Source organism: Alosa sapidissima, chromosome 15 (assembly GCF_018492685.1).
Source record: "Alosa sapidissima isolate fAloSap1 chromosome 15, fAloSap1.pri, whole genome shotgun sequence".
In the NCBI taxonomy this organism is placed as follows: domain Eukaryota; kingdom Metazoa; phylum Chordata; class Actinopteri; order Clupeiformes; family Clupeidae; genus Alosa; species Alosa sapidissima.
In genome coordinates this window covers 24,342,957-24,352,952 of record NC_055971.1, presented here as the reverse complement: position 1 = coordinate 24,352,952, position 9,996 = coordinate 24,342,957, and the positions used below count along the sequence as shown (strand labels likewise).

Genomic DNA, 9,996 nt, shown 5'->3' with positions numbered 1-9,996 from the left:
CACACACACACACACACACACACCGCTACTGCAACACCCCCAACCGCACCCAGCAGACATGGGAGGGTGGGTCACACACACACACACACACACACACACACACACACACACACACCTCTACTGCAACAACTCCAACCGCACTCAGCAGACATGGGAGGGTGGGTCTCACACACACACACACACACACACACACCGCTACTGCAACACCCCCAACCGCACCCAGCAGACATGGGAGGGTGGGTCACACACACACACACACGTCTACTGTAACACCCCCAACCACTCCCAGCAGATGTGTGTATGTGTGTGTGTGTGTGTGTGTGTGTACAACACCCCCAACCACACATAGCAGACATGGGAGGGTGGGTCGCTCACACATGCACGTATGCATGCACACACACACACACGCACCCCCACACACCTCTACTGCAACAACTCCAACCGCACTCAGCAGACATGTGAGGGTGGGATACATACACACACACACACACACACACACAGACTTCTGCTGCAACACCCCCAACCTCAGCCAACAGAAATGGAGGTGGGATGTGGAACACACACACACACACACCACTACTGCAACATCCCCAACAGACCAATGAATAGAAAGCTTCCTAGACATAGTGTGTCATATATAACATCATATACAACTTATAACAAATACAGCATGATGCACTAATGATATTTATTTTGCAAGCACATCAGTTGTTCTGTCAGTGTTAACATTTAAAAAGTTAGTCATTAGAATTTCATTCTATCTGTACCTTTAAAGTTTAAACTGATACAATTTTGAATGTAGAGCATGCACATTGTTCATACTTACAATGGCATATTTTAAAGTGCATGTAGAGACGAAATAACATCTAAAACCGGCGCTAATGCCTAAGTCTAGCAGCTCTTCAGTCACTCTTGTTTTGCTCATTTGTTCATAAAGACGCCTGTGTCAGCATCTGTGCTTTACTGACTACATTTCCCATGATGCTTCAGGCCACAGCCCTGCAGACTACCAGCTGCTCTCCGTGCAGGTCATGATTCGTCATGGCGACCGCTACCCTCTCTATTCCATCCCCAGGACCAAGAAACCTCCTATAGACTGCACCTTGTCTCCTAACAAGTGAGTTTTACACACACACACACACACACACACACACACACACACACACACACACACACACACACACACACACACACACACACACACACACTGCCTCAGTCAGACTCTGACCCTTCTGGCTCTACAAGTTGTCCTATTTGACGTATGTGTGTGTTTGTCTCTCCGTGTGTCTGTCTGTCTGTGTGTGATTGTGTGTTTGCTGGGGTGTGGAACTAAACTAACAAATAAGTTCTTGCAAAGTCACTTGGAAACTGGCCTGTCTTGTTTTGTGTGGCCAGAGGGAGAGATGGAGGGAGAGAGAGAGAGAGAGAGAGAGAGAGAAAGAGACAGAGACAGAGACAGACACAGACAAGACAGAAAAGGGAGAGTTTACACCTGGACACACACACACACACACACACCCTAAACCCCTATCCGTAGCACCATGATTATGATCGCACTGCAGTTCTATGGAGGACTGCAGTGGGACGCCTTCATCCCTTGTTTTCTAGTGCCCCCATCTCTCTCTCTCGCTTTCTTTCTCTATGTGTGTCTATCTATCTATCTCTGTCTCTCTCTCTCTCTCTCTAGCTATTTCTCATAATTTTTGTCTCATATAATCCTAATCTTACCCATATTAATCTCTCCGTAATGGAGGGGCTTTATATAATCTGACTAACTAATCAGTCTAATAGAGATCTGACTGCCCCTATGGACGTGTGTGTGTGTGTGTGTGTGTGTGTGTCCTGTGAGTAAGGGTGTGTGTGCCTGTCACTGTTTTTTATAGCTATTGGTACACACACACACAACTTCTGGAGCTTCCCAGCTGTCCAGTGCTTTACATTACTGACACACACACATTTACCCACCCCCTTCCCTTGCCATCTCTTACTCACTCACACACACTGAGGGCTGCTCAGTGCTCTATATAGCTTAACCTGCATTGGGACATTCCTCTTTGCAGGAGGGATTTGGGTCAAAAGAAGTTCAAGCGGATCGTCCGTACGGTTGGGGAGCACGTTCTCTTCAGAGCCTCCCGCAGGCAGCCATACGGTGGTTGAGCACATGACATGCCTGCTACCGGTAAACTAAAGTGTCTGAAATGCCTGCTACCGGTTACCGAAAGTGTCTGAAATGTCTGCTACCAGTAAACTAAAGTGTCTGAAATGCCTGCTACCGGTAAACTAAAGTGTCTGAAATAACTGCTACCGGTTACCGAAAGCGTCTGTGCTCTGCGTACATGGATCTGGCTGAAGCACATGACAAAAATGGCGCCTTCAATACGGCATGCGCATGTCATTGCATGCCTTCAAAATGTTGTGGCCGTGCGTCAAGACAGCATTGACGACATGTGAACTGCGCATGAGCAGAACTCCAGGAGAAGCAGTCAGTCACCCTTGTAAGGGTCAGTAAGTTGGGTGTTGCGTCCCAAACCTAGGTCGGGCAGATGCGGCAATTCCAACTGTGTGCGCAGAAGCTTGCAACGGCATTAATCCTCCCTTCGTGTTGGATTCACGATCGTTTTGCGTTGTGTTTTAGTTCTGATGTCTGTACTGAAGATGGTCAATAAAGCTTGACGGCTGGATCAGGATCGGTGATTAAAAGAATTTATTGTAGATGGTACAACACTCACTAACCGAGCACAGGCTAAGTCTCAAACAGTAAAACTGCACAGAGTCTAACAGGTGTGGTAGTTAGTAGAAGCGGGCTGCTGCTGAGCGTCTTGGCATAAGATGCTCCCCGAGTCGCTTCCTCGATCCGTCTCGAAGTCCAAACCTGAGACAAAAGCCTGTTATACTAAAATCATATCAACGTAAATCATGCCAACGTGGAAGGTACCAGCCATAGCTCAAAAATAATAGGAAAAGTACTAGCCCTGAAAACAGAATAACAAGGTGATATCTCATTCTGCCCATGCTATCACTACGGCCATGAACATGGCAGTCTGACCTGTTGATGGTAAATCCTATGTGCAGCCACACAGGCGCCTAAGGATTAGAACTAGGGAGTGAAACAATGGCATGTACCTCTCCACGTCTCTACTACACACAAAAGTAACACAAAAGTAACACAGATGAACACATCAGAATACATACAGAAATACCCCAGATTTCTACAGTCCTCTACTCAGAGGGTTCACCAGGCTGGATGCATAGTGAGTGTTTATTTGTGTGTTTGTTTATCAGGCATTTTTACCCAAAGCGGCATGCGGTACATTCCCATCAGTGTGTGTGTTCTCTGGGAATTAGATTGTATTGCTGTTGTTTGCACCTAGCACAGTTATCAATCACCCCCACCACCACCTTCCTGGTTTAGTTTAAGAGCGTTTCTTCCAGATCATGCTTCTGATGTGATGTGGTGAGCCGGCAGAACCGGATTGTTGCGTTTGAGGCGTCAGCCATGCAGAGGTCAGAGGTCGAAAAGCTGGATAGCGGAGTATGTACTGGGAATCAGAAGGACTCCCATCCAACAGCCAGACCAATGGATACCTTGTCTTAGCTGAATTACTGAAGCTAAGCAGGTGTGGGCCTGGTTAGTACTTGGATGGGAGACCTCCTTGGAAAACTAGGTTGCTGCTGGAAGTGGTGTTGGTGGGTGGCCAGTAGGTGGCACTCTTCCCTCTGACGAAAAAAGATCGATCCCAATGCCCCAGTGCCATGACTGGGACACTGCACTGTAGAAGATGCCGTCCTTCGGATGAGACGTTAAACCGAGGTCCTGACTCACTGTGGTCATTAAAGATCCCATGGCACTTATCGCAAAGAGTAGGGGGTTCTCCGGTGTCCTGGCTAAATTCCCAACCTGGCTCATTCAATCTGGCCCCCTAATCATCCCCCACTGTGATTGGCTCATTCAATCTGGCCCCCTAATCATCCCCCCCTGTGATTGGCTCATTCACGCCCTCACTCTCCATCTCAAGCTGGTGTGTGGTGAGCATTCTGGCGCATAATGGCTGCCGTGCATCACCCAGGTGGGTGCTACACATTGGTGGTGGTTACCAGTGAGGTCCCCCCATCCATGTGATGCGCTTTGAGTATCGAGAAATGCTGTTATTTAAGTGTGTGTGTGTGTGTGTGTGTGTGTGTGTGTGTGTGTGTGTGTGTGTGTGTGTGTGTGTGTGTGTGTGTGTGTGTGTGTGTGCTCTCAGTGTCACACACACTGGGGTGGGAGAGGAGTGTTTGGGCTCCCTGTGTGTGTACGTTGCATATGTGTTGGGAGGATTAGGTTGATCTGTCAACCGAAGTGTGAGAGGGGTGTTGGTAATCCTCGGACTCTTTGTCACCATGGTAACATGCCAACAAGGTTTATCTCTCAGGAGTGACTGCTTATGAAGATTCAGACGCCCCCCCCCCCCTCCATTCTTTCTCCTCCCTTCATCTCTCTCCCTCTCTTATTCACCCTCTAATTTATCCAGTCTCTCTCCCCCTCTCTACTTTCCTCTGTCACCCTATCTCTGTTTTACCATCTCTCTTTTCCTCTCTCCCTCCAATTATCTCTTTCTTTTTCCCTCTATTCTCGCTCTCCTCTTTTTCTCACTCTGTCTGTCCTCTCTTTTTTTTCTTTGTCATTCTCTTCCTCTCCTTTGCTTCTCTAGCTTTGGCTTGGTTATTGGAGGCTGTTGACAGCCCATAATAGTCATCTGGTTGCCGTGGCAGATTTTCAGTATTAAAATGTAATCCGTGTCATGTTGAACCTATTAAACCCCTCCCCCACTTCCGCCTCCAACTGTCCTCTCTCCATCCGTGTCTCTCTCTCTCTCTCTCTCTCTCTCTCTCTCTCTCTCTCTCTCTCTCTCTCTCTCTGTCATAGATGCTCACACACACACACACACAAATGCACGCACATATACAGATGTCAGGTGCTGACTTGTAGACACACAACTGGTTATGATGCCGCACTTACACACTCAAACACAAATGTACACACATACAGATGTCAGGTGCTGACTTGTAGACACACAACTGTGGTTATGATGCCCACACACTCACACTCACTCACACACACACTCACACTCACTCACTCTCAATTCTCTTTCCATTCATGGAATACTAGTTAGCTGTTGCTGCCCCCATGTGTTCACATGAAGTATTACTATTGACTCATATACTCATATGAGAGTGAGAGTTGGATTGGGTGAGGATATCCACACACAGCTGTGATTCAACCAGAACAAGTAATGACAGCCATGAGATCCTCATCTAACCCTCTACAAACACGAGTGCCATGTTACATATTCCTCTACTGACTGAGTTTAGAGACTGTTCCGTTGTATTTCTTTCGATTTAGCTTCATTCACTTCTTTCACCCCTCAAAAAGAGATTTCGGCATCATATCATCATTGCACCACATGCTGTCTACTCTACAGCCAAGAACAGAACTGTGGACATTGTGCAAGTCAAAGGTTGTAGGATATCTAGTGTGGAGTGATCACAACAAGTTGTGAAGAGTTCAAGTGGTGTTTACTCATGGAATGCCTCTTGTCCAGTCAGAAATGTAAGGAATGTTATTAGGGGCTGCCGTGGCCTACTGGTTAGGGCTTCGGGCTTGTAACCGCAGGGTTGCCGGTTCGATCCCCGACCAGTAGGAAAAATGTGGGCGAGGGAAGTGGTTGAGCACTGCTCTCCCATGCCCACATCCACGGCTGAAGTGCCTTTGAGCAAGGCACCCAACCCCCTCATTGCTCCCTGAGCGCCGCTGTAGCAGGCAGCTCACTGCGTCGGGATTAGTGTGTGCTTCACCTCACTGTGTGTACACTGTGTGCTGAGTGTGTTTCACTAATTCACGGATTGGGATAAATGCCAAGAGACCAAATTTCCCTCACAGGCTCAAAACAGTATATATACAGTACTTACTTATACTTAAGCAAATTGTATACATAACTTATATTTATACATGTTATACATAACTTATTTCTTTATTTATTTTCTGTCCCTCACTTCACATGGAGGGTCTGCCATATTACTGTACGTGCCACCCCAGCAAAGCAGCCATGGATGTGCAGGGAGCTGTAGAGCCCTCCAACAGTATGCCTCGGCTCTATGGAGCCCTCCAACAGTATGACTCGGCTCTATGGAGCCCTCCAACAGTATGACTCGGCTCTATGGAGCCCTCCAACAGTATGCCTCGGCTTTATGGCTCTATGGAGCCCTCCAACAGTATGCCTCGGCTTTATGGACTCCTCCAACAGTATGCCTTGGCTCTATGGACTCCTCCAACAGTATGCCTCGGCTTTATGGACTCCTCCAACAGTATGCCTTGGCTCTATGGCGGCTGGCTTCACTACAAAGCACACATGTTTTTGCATGTTTTTTTTTTTCTTCCAGGACCTCACCAACACAACTGCACTGTTAACCTTGCCAGTTTTTTTTCACAGGACCTTCCAAAAGTGTGTGTGTGTTTGTATGTGAGAGAGAGAGAGAGAGAGAGAGAGAGTGTACCTAACCTTGCTAGTGTTTCCAGGGCCTCCCCAAAATATGTGTTGTGAGAGGGCTAATAGGTCTACATTAAATTCTAGTAATATTTCTCTCTCTCTCTCTCTCTCTCTCTCTCTCTCTCTCTCTCTCTCTCTCTCTCTCTCTCTCTCTCTCTCTCTCCCTCTCTCCCTCTCTCTCTCAGAGCGCCTTCCCACCCACTCCTGTCCTCCTTCATCAGTGACATGGCTAAAGACGGCCAGACTGACAACTGGGACGCCTCCCTCACCTCTCTGGCCCGCCTGCCCAATCACAGATCATGTGAGATGGGCGAGCTCACACAGACAGGTAAACAAACCAATCACGTCCAGCATTGCCAGTCAGAGAGCCTATTACAAGCTGCTGTGGATAATTTGAACACATCTTGCTGACGTGTGTGTGTGTGTGTGTGTGTGTGTGTTACTGTGGACATGTATAATATTGCTTGAAGTGTAGAATATCAATTATATTCTCCCTCTCTCCATCTCGGACCCCTCTTCTCCCCCACTCAGGTGTGGTCCAGCACCTGCGTAACGGGCAGGTGTTGCGGGGCGCGTACCTGCGTGGTGTCCCGCTGCTGCCGGCGTCCCTGGGCTCGTCTCAGGTGCTGCTGGAGACGACGGGGAAGAGCCGGACGCTGCAGAGCGGCCTAGCGCTGGTCTACGGACTGCTGCCGGGCTTCTCCCGGCCGGCCCTGAAGGTCCGGCAGCACTGGAACGCGCTCTTCTGCGGCCGCGCCTGCGACTGCCCCGCTCGCCAGCGCCACCTGGAGGCCGAGCAGCGACGGCAGTACCGGCTGCGCGTGGCCGACACGCGCCTCGACCGCGCCTACGTCGACATGGCGGCGGCGCTTGGCGTGGCGCCGCGGGTGCTCCGGGCGGCCAATCCGGTGGACGCGCTGCTCTGCCACCTGTGCCACGGGCTGCCTTTCCCCTGCCGCGTCGCCGACGGCAGCGCCAACACGTCCTCGTCGCCGGCGTCCAGCTGCCTGACCCCGGCGCACCTGGCGGAGATCCGGCGTCAGCAGGAGGAGGACGAGCGGGAGCGCCAGGTGGCGGGGCTGTACCACCGCTACGCCGTGCTGGCCGCCCAGCCCTACCTGGAGCGCACGGCCGCCCGCATGGAGCGCGTCGCCCGCGGCAACCCGGCGCCGCCGCCCTCCGAGCCCCTCGTCACCGTGGCGTCCGCGCACGACATCACCATGGCGCCGCTGCTAAGCGCCTTGGGCCTGGAGGGCGTGGCCGGCTTCCCGAGCTTCGCCGCGCGGCTGGTGATGGAGCTGTGGAGGCGGCCGAACGCGGGCGGAGCGAGGGATAGAGCCAGGGTGGCGGAGGAGAAGGGGAAGGAGTGGGGGAGGGAGCTGAGGGCCAAGCGCTCGCAGGATGACCTGTTTGTGCGCGTGCTGTACAACGGCGAGGACCTGACGTTCCACACCACCTTCTGCCGCACGCACCCACGCCACACGCACACGCCGCTCTGCCCACTCGGCAAGTTCCTGCGCTTCGTCCGCGGGGACATCTTCAGCCCGCTCAACGCCACCAGCTACCAGCAGGCATGTCACGCCACTGGACCTTAGCGACCATACACACACACTCACACACACTCGCATACACATGCATACACACACGCATACACACATGCATACACATGAGACAGCCAGATAGGATGGAGAAAAAACCTGCCTCAGACACACACACACACACACACACACAAATACACAAGGCAGCTTGCTACATATACTTGAACCTGCTAGATGCATGTGTATATATACACACACACACCAGGGTTTCGGTTATCCGGTAATACCCGGCCGGACATTGTCCGGGAAAAAAACAATGTCCGGCCGGGTATTTGGAAAAAATATATAAAACGATAAAATGTTTGATTGAAATTGGCTAATAATCCCGTCCACCTAACACAATATGAATTTGAGAATAAGCCTAAAATGTAGGCCTATACTAAAGCAAGAATACACCATCTGGCTATGTTTCAAATAAAACGTCTGTTATGTCAGTTAACAACGAACAAAGCGATAATAGGATATTTGATCAAAATGTCCGGAAAACAAAACCATTTTTTCCAAGTGGAAACGCTGACACACACACATACATACCTTACATACATACGCACATACAGTAACCTGCCACAAAACCTGCCACAACCATGATTCTATAAATCCTGCCACACACTCAGGAAAACCACACACACACACGTATGGTCACAAATACACATTCTCACACACACACACACGTACACACACATCTGAGAAAAGTGTTTGGAGTTGTTTGTTGGACTGAATGGAAGTTAACAGCACTAGGCCTACAGGTAACTTCCCAGACATACCTGTTGAGAGAAGTGAGATCTGGTCCACCAAATCCATTTCCTTGATGAGTGCTGGAGGGCATTCCAGGTCCTTGAAGGAAGGACACTCACATTCCCTACTGTTTTACTATAGTATTTTGTACTTAAAACTCTTCGTCCAAGGGCTAACCAATAGACTATTCTATTCTTGGAACTGACACAATTTTAAGACGGTACATGCATTCCCTTGCATTAACACACACACACACACACCCCACATCACTTTTTCTATTGAAGGATGTTTACGTGTGGTGAATTGCACAAACTTTTCCAGTGGTCTCAGTACTCTCGTTTTAAACATCCCGTGTTGCTGAGGTTCCCGAGTCGACTCGTGAGACATCTCCATGAGACATGTTGCCACACAGGACTTTTGGGACCAAGTTCTTGGGCACAACGCCACTTTAATCCTCCACGACCCAGTCTGTGGGCATTCCTTACACGCCGTTCCCTCAGCTGGACCGTAGGACGTCCTCCGTGCTGGAACAGACGAGCGAAAGGAAACGGTGCAACATTGTTTTGCCAGTGTAATTATAATCTTTAACATCAGTTGTTACCTGTAACAAAGTCCTGTTGTTTTACCATTTTGAATGTTGGATTAAGTATTGTATCATGTTTTTTTTGCCTCTGTGTAACAGTTAATTCTCATGTTTTAGGCCTAACGGTTGTAGATAATTTATCTGTTAAACACAAATTCCTCTGTTGTTTGCTATGAACATATATGAGTCAAAATAAAAACAAATATATGATTCCCCACAATAGGATGACTTTTTTTTTGCACCTCAAGGTGTGACTGGCACCAAAAAACATTGCTAAAGATAGTTTAGAAATATTGGTAGAATGTTTGCTTTAAAAGGAGAATATAGATATATAGAACTTAATTTATTGTTTATCTGGAAGAGTGGATGAGTAACAGGAAATCAGAAATGTTGATTAGGCTCAGAGAGGGACGCTGACTAGTTTAACATCCATCTGCTCCTTGAGATGTCACATACACATATTGGCCACTAGATGGCAGAAATATGCCACCACAGTAACCAAAGTCTCCAGGCCCTCCTGGAATCAGTGCGCTCACCACTCAATAATTTGGAA

The 9,996-nt window shown here is 49.0% G+C and overlaps 1 protein-coding gene across 2 annotated transcripts in view; it reads left to right on the top strand.

Moving 5' to 3' along the window:
- Positions 1-9,624, top strand: part of pxylp1 (2-phosphoxylose phosphatase 1) — a 20,493-nt gene extending 10,869 nt beyond the window's left edge. For both annotated transcript variants that reach the window (XM_042064214.1, XM_042064215.1), the window contains 3 exons: positions 991-1,117; positions 6,713-6,855; positions 7,059-9,624. In XM_042064214.1, the coding sequence (XP_041920148.1) occupies positions 991-1,117; positions 6,713-6,855; positions 7,059-8,122 (1,334 nt within the window). In that variant the 3' untranslated portion in view covers positions 8,123-9,624. The remainder of the gene's footprint in view (positions 1-990; positions 1,118-6,712; positions 6,856-7,058) is intronic.
- The last annotated feature ends 372 nt before the right edge of the window (positions 9,625-9,996 follow it).